Consider the following 21,137-nt stretch of genomic DNA (forward strand, 5'->3'; position numbering starts at 1 on the left):
AAATGAAAAGACAGCTCATGTTCTTGGCTGGGAAGACTAAATACTGTTAACATGGCAGTGGTTCCTCAGCTGATCTGCAGACTTCTTACAATCCCAGTCAGAATCCTAGCTGGCATTTTTGCAGATAATGACAAGGTATAGGTGGAAGCAGCAAGTTTTGTTGGGTATAATGGCCCATTGAAGAAGGGCATCAAACCATTGGCTGCTTTTAAAAAGAAAAGAAATTCAATATGATTTTTCTCTATTCTATCTTTAGTTCCTCTGAACAACCATTATTTACTGTTACAAAGATGCTTCACAATCATTATTCTTCCCTGGAAAAAGGTAACTGAACAGGGGTTCTCAGAGTTTTGAAAATTAAAGTATCATCTGCAGTGAGTTCTGTGTGTATTTGGGCAGATATTTGTGTACTGTCTATTTTAGAAGTTATACATTGTTTAGAAACCTAATTCCTAAGATTCAAAACATGGAAATTCAGAAAAACAAACAAAATGACCTAAAATTTCCAATTCTGTGTGACTTGAATTTGAAGAGGACTTTGACAATGTAATAACAATTTCTGCCTTTATATTTCATACCCTACTCTCTGTGAGATTTGTAACTTACTTGAATTTTGTAGCTGTAGGCCACAAGGTGGTGACACCAAATAATACAGAAATAATAAAAGTCCAAGTGGGTGCTTCCACTCCAGAATATAGTATGTTCCCTTTTGATACGCTGGTCTCTCTCTCTTTTTTGTTTCCCAGTGACTATATGTGGTTTCTGTTTGTGTCAGGAAAGCACTACAAATTGGCCTAACACTTCAGTTCAACAATATTTAGCTCAAAATTTGTCATTTGGCCAACATATCAGTTAAGTAGAAAGAATTACAGAGATCATGGATCCTGCCTTGCCTCAGGCTTCAGGTATCATAATATTGGAATAATAGACATTACCAGTAATATTTTGAGGGCACTGATTTAAAAATAAACAGAAAAAAAATCCTAAACCCCTGCTTGTAAAGTTGTGATAAACTTCACTTAAGCTTTGGAGATTTTTGTTTTATTTGCTTTCATTTGTTTCATTTCATTTCATTGTTACATAAAAAATCACATCTCATATCTTACAGAAAATTAACTGTATCATATAATATAAATCATATATATATATAAATGTAAAATATAAAACTTAAAAGTTTTTAGATTGAATTTTTTGACCTGGGGTTAGGCAAATAATTCATTAGTTCAACACCACATATAAAAAAAAATTCATGAAGTGGACTTTATGGGGAAAAAAATCTTTTGCTTGTTGAAAGATCTGTAAGAGAATGAGAAGACAAGTTACAGGGTGATAAAAAATATTTGAAAATTGTATCTTCCAAAAGGCTTATATCCAGAATATATAAAGAACTTTTAAAATGTGAGAGTAAGATCTATAAATAATTCCTTATATTGGTAGCCATTTGATTTCCGACAAGGGTGCCAGGACAATCCATTGAGGTGGGAAAGAATAGTCTTTTCTACAAATGGTGCTGGAAGAAGTAGATATCCAATATTCAAAAAAATGATGTTGAACCCCTACCTCACATCGTTTATAACAATTAATTCAAATGGATCAGAGACTTCAAGATCAGAGCTGAAAATATAAAACGCTTAGAAGAAAACATAGCCATAAATCTTTGTGTCCCTGCATTCAGCATTGATTTCTTAGATCTGAGAACAAAAGCAAAAGCAACTAAAGAAAAAACACAGTAAACTCCATGAAAATTAAAAACTTTTATGCTTCAAAGCACACCGTGAAGAAAGTGAGAAGAAAACACATGGAATAGGAGAAAAATATTTGTAAATCATATATTTGACAAGGAACTTGCATCCAGAGGATATGATTAATGCTTATGACTGAACAATAAAAAGATGATCCAGTTTTTAAATGGGCACATGTTTTGGGTTAGACGTTTCTCCAAGGAAGCTCCACAAATTACTGAAATGCACATGAGAAAGATGCTTAACATCCTTAGTAATTAGGGAAGTGCAAATCAAAACCACAATGAGACACAACTTCATACCCACTAGGATGGCTAAAATAAGAGACAATAGCAAGTACTGTTGAAGATGTGAAGTTGGAGCCCTCATACATCGGTGCAACCGCAGGGTGGCAGTTCCTCACAATGTTAAATGTAGACCTAACAATTCCATTCCTAGGTGTATGTACCTAAGAAAACTGAAAGCACATGTCTTCATAAAAACCTGTGCACTTAATTATGTTCATAGATACGTTAATCATAATAGCCTAAAAGTGGAAACAACTCAAATTTTCATCAACTGATAAATGGATAAATAAAATGTGGTATATCCATGCAATGGAATGCTATTTGGTTATAAAAAAAGAACAAACTACTGATACACGGCACAACATAGATGAACCTTGAAGAGATACTAAGTGAAAGAAGCAGTCACAAAAGGCCACATTGTATGAATCGATTTATGAAGTATCCAGAATAGGTAAATCCATAGAAACAGAAAGAAGATTCTGATTGTCAAAGGCTGAGGGGTGGGCCAAAGGAGGAGTGATTGCTAATGGGTATGGGCTTTCTTTTTGGGTGATGAAAATGTTCTGAAATTAGATAGTGGTCATGGTTGTGCTACTCTGTAGGATATACTAAACACAGAATTGTACACTTTAGAAGAGTGACTTTCACAATATATGAATTATATCTCAGCAAAAAATATTGACCCAGTTTTTTTTTATTATGTTAGTCACCTTATGGTACATCATTAGTTTTTGATGTAGTGTTCCATGATTCATTGCTTGTGTATAACAGCCAGTGACCCAGTTTTTAAAATGGGCAAAAGATTTGAGCACTTTATCAAAAAAGAAATATGGATGACAAATGAATGCATGAACAGAAAAAGTGTTAAACATTATTGTGCATTAGAGAAATCCAAATAAAAGCCAGAATAGCTAAAATAAAAAGAGTAACAATACCAAATGCTGGTGAGAATTTGGAAGATCTGGAATTATCATACTTCACTGGTGAGAATGCGAAATGGTTCAGCTACTTTGTCAAACTGGCATTTTCTTATAACCTTAAAACATACAGTCATGATGTCTATGCAAACATTCATTTACTATGACCAGCAATTCTATTCCTAGATGATTTATCCAAAAAGGAAATTTATATTCATACAAAACCTGTATATAAATGTTTATAGCACCCTTATTCATAATAGCCAAAAGCTGGAAACAAATGTCCTTTTACCAGTGACGAGATAAACAAACTGAAGTTTTTCCATATAATAGGATTATACTCAAGAATAAAAAGGAAAGATCTATTAATACTTTTGGGAAAATATAGAGTGGATAAATCTCAGATGCTTATTGTCAAGTGAAAGAAGCTGGACCCAATAAGCTCCCTATTCTGTGATTTCATTTATAGGACAGTCTGGAAAATACAAAACCATGGAGAGGGAGAAAAGATAAGTACATAGGAGGAGTTTGGCTTCCTGGTGAGCTGAGAGTAATTATTCCCTCTGCGGATCAGATTTTATTTCACAGATGAGTTTGTTTTTCCTAGTTATTAGTGAGCCATAATGACTCTTGTTATTTTTTTATATTAATGCCCCACATAAAATAAAAGGAAATGTTGATTTGATGTTTTTATTTTTTTTAAAAGATTTTATTTGAGAGAGAGAGAGAGAGAGCATGGGCAGGGAGGAGGGGCAGAGGCAGAAAGAGAAGAAGCAGACTCCCTGCTGAGCAGGGAGCCCCATGTGGGACTCGATCCTAGAACCCTGGGATCATGACCTGAGCTGAAGGCAGCCGCTTAACCTACTGAGCCACCCAGGTGCCCTGATTTGATGTTTTTAAATTTTGTGGTGAGGAGTGGTGGATACTGGGAAGAAGGTGATGTCTTTGCCTATGACTTTTGTTAGTCTCATCCGGTATGTCTCATGCTCCTGCCTTTGGGTACTCATCTCATGACTCACATTTTCTTTCACCCTCCCAGCCTTCACAGGCTGCTGTGGCTGGAATATTCTACCCACTTACTCTCAAGCTTGTTCAGAGAAATGCTCCATGCCTCCTCTAGACTACTTTACATCTTCCTCTTTTATTTTCTTTAGCTATCCTATATTTCTTCATAACACCATAAAATTATAATTAAATTTTATACTAATTATTTGTATAACCATTTAACATCTATCCAATTCTGTATTCTCCATTCCTCCTACAGTCTCTGTTTATAATCAAGTCACACTTGGTGTTATCAGTATCCTGTGTTTTGTTTCCCATCCATATAACCATGATTCTTTTCAAATCAATTCTGCCTTTGACAATTTTTTAAAATGATTAGTGGGGTGAGTGCAGACTCCGTCAGAGAAGGAGATGTCCCTTGCTGATGCTTTTCTTTGTTTTTCTCTTTGTAGGGAAACTAAACAGCCAAGACTCCTACAATAATTTTGCCAACAACAACCCTGGCAACCCCCGGCTCTCTCCTCTCCCAAGCTTGATGGTACTGACGCCTCTTGCACAAATCAAGCAGCCAATGACATTGGGGACTATCACCAAACGAACAGGGTAAGGCCTTAGGCTTGATACTTTTTAAAATAGCTGTTTCAGAGGATTGGATACATAAAAATGAAACATACATTTCCTTTGGGTGGTTTAATTAGCTCCTCATTTCCAGCCCACATGAAACTTAATGGCAGCAGATTAAGTACAAAGTATAGAACATGCACAAACGTACTTGAATACAACCATGTACACATATATCCATCGCAAAGACAAAGCAGTGACAAGTTGTGAAAATTAGTATTGGCTAATCAAAACCAGATCCATCTTCTCGGTGTCACACTTGCTGCCTTGCGGCTTTGTCTGAAAGTACAGTGTCAGTTTCTTGCTTTTGTGGACAAAATCCACTATCATCTGGATTTATAATGACTACCAAATTTTAACTGGCCCAAATACTAAGGAAAGAACTTCAGATGACAACCGTGTTTCTAATCGTTAAAAAATCACCTATATTGTGGTGTAATTTACATATAATGATCTGTCATTAGTGTCAGGACAATGTGATGTTATGGGTAGTTTTCAAAAGCCAGAGTCCTGAGATTTGGGCTTTACTCACGATTGGTCATTAGCATCCTCAAAGACATTTGATGACTCAGTTGATGTGTCTGTGCTTATTTTAGCTATTTAAAAAAATTTTTAATTATCCCCGCTTTGGGTTCCTGAAAATAAAGTGCTATATCTAAAGTATCATTAGATGATCAATCATGTGATGACTCTGAAATTCCATTTTGTACCAGAAAATATATATGTCTACCGGCAAATTACCTATTTCATCAGTAAGCAGTCCTGAGGTTTAGCCTAATTTGAAATGAAACAATTGTCTTAAATTCCGTATTCAGGTAGTCCCGGAGAAAACCCAGTCCTGGCTTCAAATAGTCTTAAAGGTCTTTCCAACAAAAGGAATAGAGTAAATTATTTGGCTGCTATATCAAAAGGTCTTAATATTTTTGTGCTGGGTGGGTGGTAAAGTGTTTGTAGAAGTCACTTTTGTGAGAAGAAATGCTCATTCTCAGGGGTAAGTCTTTTGAGCTCCAGATTTCACCATGGCACAGAAATGGACACTCTACGTAGTGGAGTAGTATTTGTATACAAAATGATCTTATTGCTGAATGCAGAAATAAAATTGAGTTTGTGGCATGTTAAGGGTGGGGGGGAAGGAAAAATAGAGCATATCTAGGCCCCAAATCGGACATGTTATGATATAGATCATTTGGCTTATATTCCTTTCTTTTTAAATTGATTTCAGCTTTTTAACTCTTTATGTTCAGTGATTTAAATAGAATTTTGACTTCCCTTTCCTCTTAGTTTCTTTATTTTAAAATAAGTAGGAGTGTCTATGAATAAGAAAGAGGTTATGAACTTATATTTACAATTAGCTCATTTTTTCTTTGTATGATGTTACTTTTTGGGATGTAGAATCAAATAAAAATTGGATAAATCTTGAGTCATAATATTTTTTTACTCATAGAAGTCAGTATGTAATTGTACCTTCTTGATTCCACTGAGCATTATCAATGCTGCAAAGTACTTATGAGTTTTTATGTGTGTTTCCTGAATCTCAGTGAAAGAATACGCAAAATTGTTCTTCTTGAATTTAATTCTAGCTTTGTGTCTGGTGTTTGTTGTTTTTAAAACTTAAGAGCTATGCTGTTTTTATAATGCAAAGAATTAGCTCCCTTTTTCGAATAAGGTTTTCTATATATAAAAATAGTGACTGAGGTTCTATGTATGAAATCCTATGATGTTAGAATTTAATTCAATATAGTTGTGGGGAGGAGTGGAAACTAAGTCTACTTTTGTATATATTTGAAATTTTCCACAATAAAAAGTCTCTCACTTACTCTTTCACACTCTCTTGCTAGTCTCTCTCTCTGCCCTTAGAAGGGCAGAAACTATTAATCATCTGGTGTCTCCTTCCGCTGCCATACTTTATGAACTTAGATAAATTCTGTTTCCTTTTCTTTTTAAAGTCAAAATTCCTCAATTCCTAGAGTACGTATATTATGCCCCCTTATAGACAATTTAGTAATTATTTATTAATGATTAATAAATTATGTGAATTGGAGCTACGTACTTTGAAATTAATATTAGTTCAAGATACACATATCACATTGTTGACTTGGCTTCTTATCTCAATTCTCAGACCATTTTATTTTTGCTGAGTTTTTGAATTCTTTTTAGCATGTCCTGTACTGAAGTGTTTAAAGAGAATAATATTTGTCCCACGGTGAATACCTGGTTTGTAATTTTTAAAATGTTCACATAGATTCAGGTTTACAAAGAGTTACAAGACCAGTAAAAGGAATTCCTGTATATCCAGATTTCCCAAATGTTAACAGTCTAACTTATTTGCCTTATCGTTCACACTTGCTCATTCTGCCCACGTGTGTGCAGGCGCACAACACAAACACACACACATCCCCCATATTTTTCTTAAATTGTTTCAAAGGAATTTGTATACTTAGTAACCCCTTATTCCTACAAATTTCAACATATAAATTCTAAAGACAAGGATATTCTCTTCTGTAACCGTAGTATAGTTATCAAAAGAAGAGATTTTAAAACTCACTATTCGTTTTTTTATGTAGTTGTTGTCCGTAATGAGTTCTCTATTGGTGTCAAAGCCTTTAGTTCACACACACTGCCCCACCTACTGGTTTCCCCTCCCTACCTACAATTCTTTTTTTCCCATTCCTCCCTCTATTCTTTCTCTTGCTTCCTATTAACACAGATCACAGTGACCTATAAACACTTTGAGAATAGTATTTGTAACTTATAGTTGGCTACTGCTAGATTACAAGACTTCATACCCCTAAGCCACCTTCTGAAGAGTTTGTTGATTATATCCGGAAATTGCTATAGGGGACTTTCCTTATAATTCTTTTACTCTAAGTCACCCCAACATTTGGTCATAGAATTTTAAGAATGCAATTTGTGGTTTTTATTATCTTAAAATTGAGCATTTTCATGGAAATACATGTATTTTGCCTTACCAGAAGTAGTATTTGTTTTATGAGAACAAAATATATTCTCTTAGTTTCTGTTTTTGATATATGCTGAGATTTGAACCAAATCCCATACATTTCATGTCATTAGATTTCATCCCATTAGATTTTAAAGGCTATATTTGTTTCATTTTTATTAAAATTTTTTTACTATGACCAATTCTAAATCTGCAGTTAGCTAATTTGCATTATTTCCATTAAATTTTATTGTATTTAATGAGAATTTTGATTGCCATATTAAGGTCACCAGAGTGATAAGCAAATGGGCTTTTCATTTTCCAGGTCTCTTTTTGTTCTGGAAATTCCAGTTTACTCTAACTTTGCTTCTATGGCATGCCTTTGCTAACATTTTAAAAATAAAATTAACAGGAAGTATTTAACATGGATTATGTAGAAATAGAATACAGAGCTGACTCATTTATAGCCATGTAAGTTCTGTGACTACTTCCAATATACCTGATAATGTATCTAATAAAATTATATACCTACCTCAGTTAGATCAGCATTTATTTATTCCATGTCCTAGATATTTGGCATAAAGGCAAAATAAGCATAAAAAGTTATATATCTAGCACAGAGATTTCTAAGGATTGCCTAAGATCCTATGTTTAAATATTCAAATTGAGATAGAAGCCTCAGTTCAAACCTTGAGGGGATAAAACGTGTGCTTACCATATTTCACATCTGCCTTCTTATTTTTGGAAATATATATCCCTGGAAGCCTGTGCAGTGTCAGGGACCATCTGTCTTACTCCAAGACATGCACAAGGCTAGTAGAGCTACCAATGGCAAAAGACAGATGTATTTACACCTTCGTGTTCTGTACCTTGAAGCAGCACTTAGAGGAAATAAGGCCTATTTTGGCAACAGCTGTTGCTTAACCTGACTACAGTATACACTGATGAAGGCAAAAGAAGTGCTAGAAATCATTTGGTCCAACAATCACTCATTCAAACAGAGTCCAGTTTCTTCCAGTCGAATACTGGAGGATTGGAAAGACCTCCATCATGTTTTTATGATATGTAAATAAGAATAGGTCTCATCTAGTAAAGTGAAACTGGGTGCTAAGGAATTGCTCATTATTTTGGAGTGTTAAGTATTTGTAGTAGGGATTTATTAAGCAGCATTTGATAGGTGTTTGGTTGAGTTAATGAATCAAGTAAGTGATAAAAATTTTTTTGAAGGCTTCCTATATAAAATTTACTAAGTAGGTAATTTTTTTTCATCAGTATGCTTAGTTTTATGTACAGCAAACCTAAAGTTATTAATATATACACCTCATTTTTTAGGCACAAACAGCAGTACATTTCAAAAAGAGATCAGAATAATTTCATGGGAATGAAAAATGCAGACATTGGTAATGAAGTCACTTCCTTGCTCTTAACTAACTGACCATTTTTAGTGAAGTAAACATGAGATGATTTTTTTGTCTTTCATAAGTTTCCTTTTTCTTAAGTGGAGCAGCTCCTGTTCCTTTTCTCTCTCCCCATCTTTAGATTTATTCATTTCTTTGGGAGCAATCTGACGTGGGTGTTAGGAACCTTGGGACCAACTCTGTAGAAATAGGTTTGGTCGTGCAGGGGAAGGTTATTGACTTAGGAATGCGATGCCCTGACTTCTCATTTGGTTCTGCTACCTATTAACCAGTGTGTCCTAGGTAAGCTTCTTCATCTGAAGAATACAAGTTTATATGTAGGGATGATGAGCTTTCAGCTGTACATTGTATGAGTTCCCACCAGGCCTAACGACCAAATTTCTAAGCCCCAGCACTGTCCTAGGCCAGTGCTGAACGAGAGCTTCATTAGGAAAACATAGATGATTGTTCTTATTTAGAAATGGAAACATTTCATAGCATTTATTTGATTATCTCTACTTGAAATTTGTAGACCAAATTTGCTGTAGAGTTTGCTAAGTCAGTAAATGACTTCAGCATATAGTAGGCCTTGAAGAAAGGTCTATTCCTTCTTCTTCTAATTCAGTTAGGTCTACCTTGGCTTATCTACACAGTTTGGCCTGAGCCCTAAACTTTATAGTGGGAGCTCCAAGGATTAAATGGGAAAGATTTGGAGAAAGACTCACCAGATACAGTAGTAGATCATAATTCTCCACTTCCCAGCCCTGTCTTGTATAGGTGTTAGTTTTGGATTGCTAAGCTATAAATCTTTGGTTCCAGATATAAAATAACAGTGTATTTTCATTAGAATGGATATGGATAGATCTGCATGTACAATATACTCACCATAGTTTGAGTTTACAATTTTTGTATTCCATCAGTAGAGTACTTAAAGTCCACCTATGGTTTGCATATGTTTACTTGCATATGTTTGTTCCACTTCACCATAAATCTGTGGATTTTGTGGTTTTTGAATGAAGTCTACTATTAAAAATCAGCAGGTGTGACTTTCTACAGAAACTTGACAGTCTGTGCTACTCTAGTCTCTTTTCTGCAACATCTGACAGAATTTGAACATTATCTAATGTTTTTCTGATGAAAATCTTGAGTTTGTAATTTAAATTTGCATATTGAATATTTCTCAAATTAGGTAGTGTAGCTGTTTCAGCTTCGATTTTCCCTACAGACCACTACTTTGAGAGCTAGCAGTACTATTGGTCTCTTTATTAGGGAGTGATTAAAATTAGATGAATGAAAATTTAAAAGTGACACTTGAAAAAATGACACAAGGACTGATTTGCTCATATGTATGTGGGATTTGTGTGTCCATTTCAGTAGCTACTTATGGGGGTTCACAGAATGTAGCAGAGTCATTAAAGTTCCTAGAATATATTGGCAGAGAATACGGTTTTACTTTACAATTTTACACAGTGTTGTATAGCATTTTCTCTATTTTTTTGGTGTTTAGTACATTCAATATTTATATGAGCTTATTCCTTTTTCAGTTTTATTGAGAAATAATTGACATATATTGCTATATAAGTTTAAGGTGTGTAGCGTGATGGTTTGGTTTGCATATGTTGTGGAATGATTACCACAATAGTTCAGCTAACATCCATCTTCTACGGATATGGTAAGAAGAAAAGAAAGAAGAAAAGAAAAAGGAAAAAACCTTTTTCCTTGTGATGAGAACTCTTAGAGTTTACTCTGTTTACAGCTTTCCTATCTGTCACATGGCAGGGTAATAGCTGTAGTCACCATGTTGTGTATCACATCTCTAGTACTTATTTATCGTATAACTGGAAGCGCGTACCTTTGACACCTTCCTCCAGTTCCCCCTTCTCGCACCCTGTGCATCTGGTAACCACAAGTGCGATCTCTTTCTCCATGAGTTTGTTTGTTTAAGATTCCACATATAAATAAGATCATACAGTATTTGTCTTTCTTTGGCGTATTTCACTTAGTGTATTGCCTTCAAGGTCTCCCCATGTTGTTTCAAGTGGTCAGATTTCTTCATTTTTTTTATGGCTGGATAATATTCTACTGCATGTGTGTGTGTGTGTGTGTAAATCACAACATTTTTATCCATCATCCATCAGTGGACACTCAGGTTGTTTCCATGTCCTGGCTGTGGTAAATAATGCTATGAACATGGGGGTGCATATCTTTTTGTGTTCGTGTTTTTATTTCCTTTGGGTATATTCCCGGAAGTGGAATTGCTGGATCATAGGGTAGTTCTCATTTTAGTTTTTTGAGGATCCTCCCTACTGTTTTCCATAGCAGCTGCACCAATTTATAGTCCCACCAACAATGTGCAAGGGTTCCCTTTTCTCCATATCCATGGCAGCATTGTTATCTCTTGTCTTTTTGATGATGGCCATGCTAACAGAGATGAGGCGGTAACTCATTGTGCTTTTAATTTGCATTTCCCTAATCACTACTGATGTTAAGCACCTTTTCATGAACCTGTTGGCCTTTTGTATGTCTTATTTGGGAAAATGTTTATTCAAGTCATTTGTCCATTTTTAAATTAGGTTGTTTTTTGCCATTGAGTGCATGTGTTCTTTATATATTTTGGATATTAACCCCCTATCAGGTAGATGGTTTGCAAATATTTTTTCCCATTCTGTAGGTTGTCTTTTCACTTTGTTGATGGTTTCTTTTGCTGTGCAGAAGCTTTTAAATTCATTTTTAATTTTCTTGCTTGTACTTTAGGTGTCATATTTAAAAAAATTATTACTAAGACTCATGTCAAGGAACTTTTGTTCCTGTGTTCCCTTCTAGGAGTTTCATGGTTTCAGGTCTTACATTTAAGTCTTTGATCCATCTTGGGTTGATTTTTGTGAGTGGTGTAAGATATGGGTCCAGTTTCATTTGTTACATGTGACTCTCCAGTTATCCCAGTACCATTTATTGAAGAGACTGTATTTTTTCCATTGAGTATTCTTGGTTCCCTTGTCAAATATTAGCGAACCATGTACGCTCATGATTCTGTTCCATTGGTCTATTTGTTTTTATGCCAACTCCATACTGTTTTGAAGACTATAGCTTTATAGTATAACTTGAAATCAGGAAATACAATGCCTCTTGCTTTTGTTCTTTTTTAGGATTTCTTTGGCTATTTGGGGTCTATTGTGATTCCATATAAATTTTAGGGAAGTTTTTTTCTACTTCTGTAAAAAATGCCTGGGGAATCTTGATAGGGATTGCATCAAATCTATAGATAGCTTTTGGTAGTATTGACATTTTAACCTTAATTCTTACAATCCACGACCACAGGATCCCTTTCCATTTATTTGTGTTGTTCTTTGATTTCATTCATCAGTGTCTTATAGTTTTTGGAGTAGAGATCTTTCATCTTGTTATATTTATTCCTAAGTGTGTTACTGTTTTTGATGCTATTGTAGAGAATTTTTTTTTAAAGATTTTATTTATTTATTCATGAGAGACAGACAGAGAGAGAGAGAGAGAGAAAGAGAGAGAGAGGCTGGGGGAGAAGCAGGCTCCCAAGGAGCAGGGAGCCTGATGTGAAATGGGATTGATTCCCTTGTTTCTTTTTCAGAAAATTTGTTGTTAGTGTATAGAAACACTACTGATTTTTGTATGTTAATTTTATATCCTGTAACTTCCTGAATTCATGGATTAGATCTAACAGTTTTTTGGTTGAGTCTTTAGGGTTTTCTATGAAGTTATGTCATCTGCAAACAGAGACAGTTTTACTTCTTTTCTTTCCAACTCTGATACATTTTATTTCCGTTTCTTCCCTGATTGCTCTAGCTCGGACTTCCAGTACTTATTGAAAAAGAGTGGTAAGAGTGGGTGCCATTGTCTTGTTCCTGATCTTAGAGGAAAAGCTTTCACCCTTTCTCCATTGAGTATAAAATTAGCTGTGCTTGCCTTTAGTATGTTGAGATATGTTCCTTAATTGAGCCTAATTTGTTACAAGTTTTTAACCATGAATGGATGTTGAATTTTGTCAAATGCTTCTCCTGTGTCAGTTAGATGATCAGATGATTTTTTTTCATTCTACTAATGTGATGTATCATATTGATTGATTTGTGTTATGTTTAGCCATCCTTGGATCATCAGGATGAATCTCACTTGATCATTGTGAATGATCCTTTCTAAGGTGCTGCTGAATTTGGTTTGCTCATGCTTTCTTGAGAATTTTTCCATCTTATATTCATTAGGGATACTGGCGTGTAGTTTTCTTTTCTAGTCATGTCATTTTCTGGTTTTGGTATCAGGATTATGCTGGCCTCACAAAATGAGTTTGGGAGTGTTCCATCCTCTGATTTTTTGGAAGAGTTTAAGGATTGGTGTTAATTCTTTAAAAGTTTGGTAAAATTTGCCAGTGAAGCCAGTGAAGCCATCTCGTCCTTTGCTTTTCTTCATTGGGGGATTTTTGATTACTGATTCAATATCCGTACTAATAATTGGTCTATTTAGATTTTCTATTTCTTTGTTATTCAGTCTTGGTAAGTTGTATTTCTAAGAATTTTTTCCTTTTCATCTAGATTGTCTAGTTTGTTGGTATATAGTTGTTCATAGTAAATATGGGCTCATTCTGAAGTCTGTTCTGTGATAATGTCTGAATTCTTGTAAGATATGATCAGTTGAAAAATAGGACTTTCGGAGTATGTTCATAGAATTTTTCTCTTAGACTCCAACTCTAAAGATGATTGAACCTAATCATTTATACCTTTTAGCACTAGGGTCAGGTTATAGAAGACTTCAGTGCATTCAAAATCAAATCAAGTTTTATTTTTCCCTTGCATTTAAAAAATCTTCACGTTTGCTTTCCTTTTGGCTAGTAAGAACAAAGCTTTTGTGGTATTATGTGGCATTCAACAAAATGAATCAGCGTTTAAAAACTTACATGGCATTACTGTTATGATATAAAACACAATTCCTTTGTCTTCTGAGAATCTCCAGAAGAAATCCGTTGAGAACTAATGGTCAAGTTGTTTCACGTTGTGCTATAAATAAGTCTATAAAAAATATTTCTGGATTTTTTAATCTCTTGGCCAGTCCTGATGTTTTTCAATCAGAATTCAGCTCAAAAAGGATATAATTGTGGCAGAGTGAATAGGTTTTATATGGCAGGCTTGTTAAACCTGCTGAAACTTAATAGTACTTAGAAAACACAGAAATTCTTAATATCCAAACATCATAATTGGAGTTGCATATGTTAATACAGACCATTTTAATTCAACATACACTCCCACTCACATACTATCTTCCTCCTTCTAACTACCCTCATATGAAACTACAACTGTGGGATTTTAAAGAGGGAAAGGAAGTCATACGTGAAGACAGCTGGATCATGGGCCTGTCCTTTGTGACTTTATATTTTCATTCTTTTGCTACTGAGGAAAGATGAAGCAGGCACATTTCAAAAGAACAGCTGACACTACCCATACAGAGTCAGTAATTACGTCAGTCACTCTAATTCTTTGGAGTTTGTGGCTCTTCTTTTACATGTATGTGGCAGAGGTCCAGTTTGTAGGGGTGGCTAAGAAGTGGGTAAGTGGAGATTGGGAACATGCCAAGCGTATACTAAAGTGGGTCCTCATTCAGTTCCTCCCAGCCCTCTGTTTTCTCCCTGAGCTGTGTTAGCCAGTTGATCCTTATTTGATCGAAGAAGGGTTACTTTTAACTCACACAATTGGGTTTGGTTGTGAACAGTGAGAACTGTATTGTCTTTAAATCTGACAAGGCTGCTTAGTACAGGCCTGTTTACTACAGTGTCTGGAGAGTTAACCGTGCATTTTAGGATTGTGGGGAAGGAAATGGCTGTTGAAATCTTTCGTTGATAACACAAACTGCCATTGCCTTGAAAGGAAGATCTAGGAGATTTTATTATTATTTTTTTAAGCTTGTGTTTAATTTGTTTGGCAAATGCATGTTTCCTTTTGAGACATAAGGAAACCTTAACCTAGAAAAGGGTATTTACTGGCTCTGTAGGTAGGGAACATCAGCTGGTCTTTTGAAATGTAGAAACTTTAAGGTTTTGTTTCATTTTTGTTTGGTTGGTTTTGGGGGGTCGGTAGAGAAGCCTTTTAAGGCATAAAGGATGAAGATAAAACTTTCAAATGTTTTACAACAAATTAGCTGTAGTCTGATATTCGGAATGAGATGGGAGACTGTTCAGTGTTGACATAATATACACTGAAGAGCCACTCATGTCTAGATGTTCCAGATGGTCAGCGCCTGTGTCAGAATCATTTGAACTGTTTGACTATTTTGTGTGCCCTTGCCTAATGAAGAAACTTAAAGGATGTTGGGTACTGTATGGCAACAATAACCTCTTCATTTCAGAAACATTTGTGGGCATATGGAAACATATGGAAGCTTCCATTTTCTGATCCTTTCTGCATGGCATTACAGTGTTATTGAGATTGGGGTCTTCGAGTGGTCTCAGTTATTTAAATCAGTGTTTGTCAGAGTGCAGTGTGAGCTCCCAGTAACACTTTGTTTCCAGTATAATTTGTGAATCATGAAATCAGATAAGGGGATTGTGACTAACTTTTTTTTCATTAATGAAATGGAATAAAATGAAATGCAGTTTTGCTATTGGTTCTGCAAACAAGCAGCTTTAGCATGAGATAGGAGCTTCTTAGAAATACAGAATCTCAGGCCCCACTCAGACCTACCCCGCCAGAGTATGCATGATCTTCATGGTAACAAAATCCCAGCATTAATGTTTATAATACATTGAAATAGAAAATGGTAAAGTTGATGACAGACAAAAGCCACATTCATTAAATTACTGTTTCAATTTATGTATATTCATGTATACACCAGCTTGCACCTTAAAATGTATTTCTCTGGGTCATGATTAAAAAAGTCTGAACATCCACTGTTTCAACGTGGATAACGACATCCTATCTTTGGTTGTGGTCGTATTAACTGCAAGAGAGATTTCTTTGCATTGACACCATTCCTGAAGTTGCTTTTCTTTTTTCTTCAATATCTCAGTTCTTCCACCTTGCTCTTCTCTAATTAGTATCTCTTTTCTGTTCCCTGCTTTGTTTCTTCTGTGCATCAATCCTCAGAATTGTGCTCAGTGTTGTGAAAACCTTTTACCCAAGTTTCTGTTTGTGAAACTCAATCCACTGGCAGACGAATGCTAATCACTTAGCAGGAATTTTTATTTTTAAGGTGTTTTTAGCCCCAAAGTTGAAGAAGAAAATATCCAGGTTTTGCCAGTGTGCTTTCCTTCTCAATCTGTGTCTCACCTCCACATGTCAGATGCTATAGCAACATTTGGTTTGGGATACAATTAAATCAGCCCATCTTCTTTGTGTGCAAATATGCATAGCATGTCTGAAATGGCTGTGAACAGAATATTAATAAGAAATACGTGTAACCATGAAGTCTGATTTTGCATCCCCAGTTCTATTTAAAATAAGCAATTGTGTCTGTCATTTCCGGTATTCCAACCTAGCCCAAAGCAGGCCAGGTGGAAGAAGCCAACCTCTATCACTATTAAGAGAAATGCTGACTTTCGGGAATGCAACCCTGCATGGAACTAAATCATACTACTTTTATTTAGTGTTTATTCCTTTGGCCAGCAATACACAGTTCAACATACTTTACATAAGTAGCTTGGAAAGGACGTGCTTTCTCACCGTGGCTGTGAGGCTACAACCAGTGAAGAGCGAATAATTCTTATCAAACTTTTTATTGTGTTCTGTCTAGCTGATTTTAAACATTTTGTGTCCTACAACCACACATCTGTTGCTACTGATCCCACTCTTTTCTCCATCTGATTATTCCATTTAACCTGTACTTTGTTTTAAGGGCCTCTGAAGTGAAGTTTATTTTATTTTACTTTAGAAACCCTACAGGGGGACTCCAGAAAAGGGGGAGAAAGAGACCATTTGAAATTGCTAATCCTATGAAAATTAAGGGACTTGTTATTTCACGTCATTCTGTTTATTGGTTATATCAGACTCGTTAGTATCTACAGTAGAATTGCAAATGATTACTTATTTTTTCAGTTATTTTATCCATACTCTATAACAGTATGATATACATGTATTTGTTAATGTGAAATGAGATTTCCTCTAATTTTTTGTGCATTTTCCCCCCTTTTCCATGAAGGCCTTATCTGTTTGGAGCGGGGTGTTTTTCCATAAAAGCTCCATGGTGAGTCCCAGTTCAGTCCCGCATGCCTAATTCATTTGCTGTACTCTCAGAAAGTAACTCTGTTTTGTACTTTTGTTTTCAGTTGCATGGCCTGATCACAGACAGATGCACCAGATTACTGAATAATTTGTAGAATGGGACATGAATGTTGATATTTAGGCTTTAAAAGAGCAGGTTTTTTGGTTTCACTTCATTTCTTGAAGAGTCAGGTAAAAAAAAAAAATCACAGATTAATATTTAAAAATAAGAAGTTAGAAGGATTCTCTCATAATGCTAGCGTATAAGATAAGGCTAACACCCAAATTTAAAGCTTCGAGTATGATAGGGAGAGAAGCTCCCTACACATTGTGCTGAACATTCAAAGATATGATTTATTTTGAAATATAAATATATTTAAGGTCTACTAAAAATACCCTATAAATTTTTATTGCATTTTATTTGGTACCAAAGGAATAGAGTTAGTTCTGTTTTGAAGAGTTTAGGTGTTTAAAGATCTACATGATGAGGAAATTTGTGTTTCACATAAGAACTCCTGAATAATTTATTATTTTGAGTTATTGGCACCTATTCACCATAACTTATTTATTTAGTAAATTCTTATATTACAATGCATAAAATACAATTTTGTCAGTCTTAGACATGATGGTCATGGAAAAGAAACAGAGCATATTTAATACTTTTAGGTAAAGATGTGAAGTAGAATGTATTTAGGAGCTGGTATGTTTAACATATGGCTAAGAGTCAGGTCTCCAGAAGCAGACCATCAAGGTCCTAAACCCCAGTTCACACACTCCCTCCCTATATGATCTTGTGTAATTTTCTAAACCCTTTCTGTTTCTTGGTTTCCTTATCTATTAAATGGAGTTACCAGTAGCACCTACGGCATAGGTTCATTGTGAGGATGAAATGAACTGACAATATAGTGCTTAGAACAGTGCCTGGCGCACAGTAAGAGCTCAGTAAATATTAGATGCTTCTGCTACTATTTCTCTTTTAAGGGAAAAATGCCATTTTTGAAAAGAAGCTTCTTTAAATTAGATCTTTCTTTCTTTCTTTCTTTTTTTTACTTTTAAGAGTTAAGTGAGCCAAAAGGAAATTTGGGGGAATGTAAAGTATATCAATTTTATAAATGTAGTCAGAATACTTAAAAGAGTTTTGCACGTGTGTGTGTGTAGTTCTCATAAGTGCTACTGGGAATTGTTCATACTGTCCCATTATCCTAGAAAAAAAACCTTCCAACCGTTTTTCTCCTAGACAAAAAGAAACTGAAATAGTTCTTGAAGGTACACTATAATTTGATGCAAACTAATTTCGGTGGTCATCTGCCACAGGAACATCTGAAAATTTCATTATCATATAAGAATAGGGCGACCAATCATAAAAACCTCCTCCTTGAAATGCAGCCTCAAAATTAGGACACAGATTGTGAAACTATTCTAAAGAAATTCAGGGTATAAATGAGTAAAAGTTCCATGCAAGTCAATCTTTATTCTTTTTGTTAACAAGATTTCTTCCCCAAACAAACAAGATACGTGGATCTTACTTAGAGGCTTAGATGAGCAGTCAGTTTTTAAATGCCCCCAGATTCAACATACGACAAAATTTCTTTGTAGACTAAACTTAGAATTAGATTCCATCTTAGGATAAATTTCTCATTCTCTGAGTACAAAGGAAAGAGTTTTAGTATGTTAATAGAGATTGAAGTTTTAGCATAGAAGATGGAGTAACAAATGTTGTATGTTAAATCAGAAAACTCCATTCCTTCAACAGCTTATGTGCTCCTCAAATTTAAGCAAAAGCACTTGTCAACCAGAAATGATTTGAGGTTGAAACAAGATTAAAAGAGCCAGATTAAAGAAAGGGATATATGAAATATAGTAGACTTTTAAATCATTGCCTGTCTTTTAGAAGACTGCTTTGTGGTCTGTTTGATGCCATCGTTAGCTCACAAGAAACTCGTTTTTAGTCACTTATACTAGCCTAAAAGATCCTCCTTTAAAATACGTTCCTTTACTAGTGGTGCATGTTTTTCCCATTAAGATCTTAATGAAACCTCAAATTAAGGCAGCAAAATGAATATAAATTTGACAACTTCTCCTAGCTTGTTTATAAGAGCTTCTTTGTTTTAACAGTTTTCACTATTTTTCCATGATATTTAGCATTCAACCTGAGACTGTTTTTATTCACCCTTGTGAAATAAAACATTATGCCAAATAAATATGTTTATAGTATTTCCAGTTGCAGGGTTATATTTGTATTTTGGAAGAATATGAAATTTTTATAGTTCCTCTTCAAATGTAATGGACATTTCATACAATTTTTTTTATTACTTTCAAGTTACAACCTTTGTATTTAGCTAAGATTTTGCTTTTGGTAGATCACAATGTCTACTAATTCTTCATTCTTTGATAAACTGGTTTGCTTAAATTCATGCAGTTGCAATGAGTCAGTTTAAAATAATGTCTTTCCTTTTGATAACAAAATAAGCTTGTTGGAAAGTTATTCAGACCGTCTTCGACATTTTAGCCATTTTATACACTCTGGGGATTATGCATCCTCCAGGATATTTGAGTTTGAATGACTGTTTAAAATATTGTAAAAGAATCACGCATATAATGCTTTTTTAATATAGAAATTTTAAAAGAAATAGCCATTGTGAATTTTTTAAGATTGATTTTGCTTTCAGTATTACAAATAAGTAATAAGTATTTATTGAGCTCCCAATGTACGTGTAGTATTATGTTTAAACTGCTGTTATTTTTTAATTGCTTATCAAAAGAAAAAATATATACATAATAGTGTAGACAAAAGTAGCCCATTTGAATATATCCCATACTCATCACCTGTGTTTGTATTATATAAGGTTAATCTTAAATAAGAATTAAAACTTACATTTCAAGTTATAATTAAAGTTTTAATTAGTGCTGAGACCATTCAGTTTATATGTAAATAGTTCATTTAAACTAATCTTGTTCTTTTGAGAATATTAAAAATATTATAAATTCATTTTTGAAAGAAAAGACATATAAAGAGGAGAATCTTCTTATTTGTAAAGTTTATATAAATCTGTTAGATCTTTAAGAATAATTTATGATAGAATAATTTTAGGTATATTATTAATATCTTTAAAATAAAATACTTTCAGTTTCCCTCTTAGTTCTTCTCTTAGAAAAATAAAGTTGAGAGTGAGAGAAAACTTCTAAATTCCTTTTAAAAGCTCAGTCACAGTGAGGAATATAAAGAAAAGATTTTTTTTCTTATACACAAAGGTATTATACCACTTGTAATTCTTACAGCAATATTGTGTCTAACATTTAAAGTGGAAAATGAAAGAAACGGTGCTTCTATCTCAGTTTAGCTCTTTCCATGCTTATGTCCTTCTAAACAAGGCAATGGACCTCATTGCTGCTTTTCATGCCTTGCACGGATACCCCACTCACGTCCTATTCTGTGGGACATAGTAGGTTTACCCAGATGGACCTAATTTTTCTGTAATTTTAAAGCAGATATTATTAGAGTTTTGCTTTTTTTCTCTTTGCAGTAGGGTGGAGAGAAAAAAAAGGCAAGAGAAATTCAGTATGTTAATCTGATTGGATTACATAATACAGTAAAAGCCAATGGTTAACTTCAATAGTCTTTGTAAGTATTTTGAAAGACGTCATAATGTTAACGTCCCCAGAACTTCTGATGGCAGTGAAAATGATTCTCATGCTATAGTTAGATGATTAAGTCTCCCAAAAGGAGTGAAAACGAGTGAAACTCCTGAGTTTTAATTTAGTACCTTATTTTTTTTTTTAAAGATTTTATTTATTCATTTGAGACACAGGGTTACAGAGAGAGAGAGCATGAGCAGGGGGAGGGGGAAAGGCAGAGGGAGACGGAGAAGCAGGCTCCCCGCTGAGCCAGGAGCCGGATGTGGGGCTTGATCCCAGGACCCTGGGATCATCCTGGGATCACGCACGACCGGAGCCGAAGGCAGACACTTAACCATCTGAGCCACCCAGACGCCCCTGTTTTGTTTTTGTTTGTTTGTTTGT

At 34.7% G+C, this 21,137-nt stretch overlaps 1 protein-coding gene across 1 annotated transcript in view; it reads left to right on the forward strand.

Annotated features, from left to right (window-relative positions):
• Positions 1-21,137, forward strand: part of BCAS3 (BCAS3 microtubule associated cell migration factor) — a 574,861-nt gene that overhangs the window by 248,872 nt on the left and 304,852 nt on the right. The window contains exons 17-18 of the mRNA XM_073879584.1: positions 4,404-4,554; positions 17,056-17,100. Coding sequence (XP_073735685.1) covers positions 4,404-4,554; positions 17,056-17,100 — 196 coding nt within the window. The remainder of the gene's footprint in view (positions 1-4,403; positions 4,555-17,055; positions 17,101-21,137) is intronic.

This window comes from Callorhinus ursinus, unplaced genomic scaffold (assembly GCF_003265705.2).
Source record: "Callorhinus ursinus isolate GAN/ISIS: 27379988/994484 unplaced genomic scaffold, GSC_fseal_2.0 scaffold34, whole genome shotgun sequence".
NCBI lineage: Eukaryota > Metazoa > Chordata > Mammalia > Carnivora > Otariidae > Callorhinus > Callorhinus ursinus.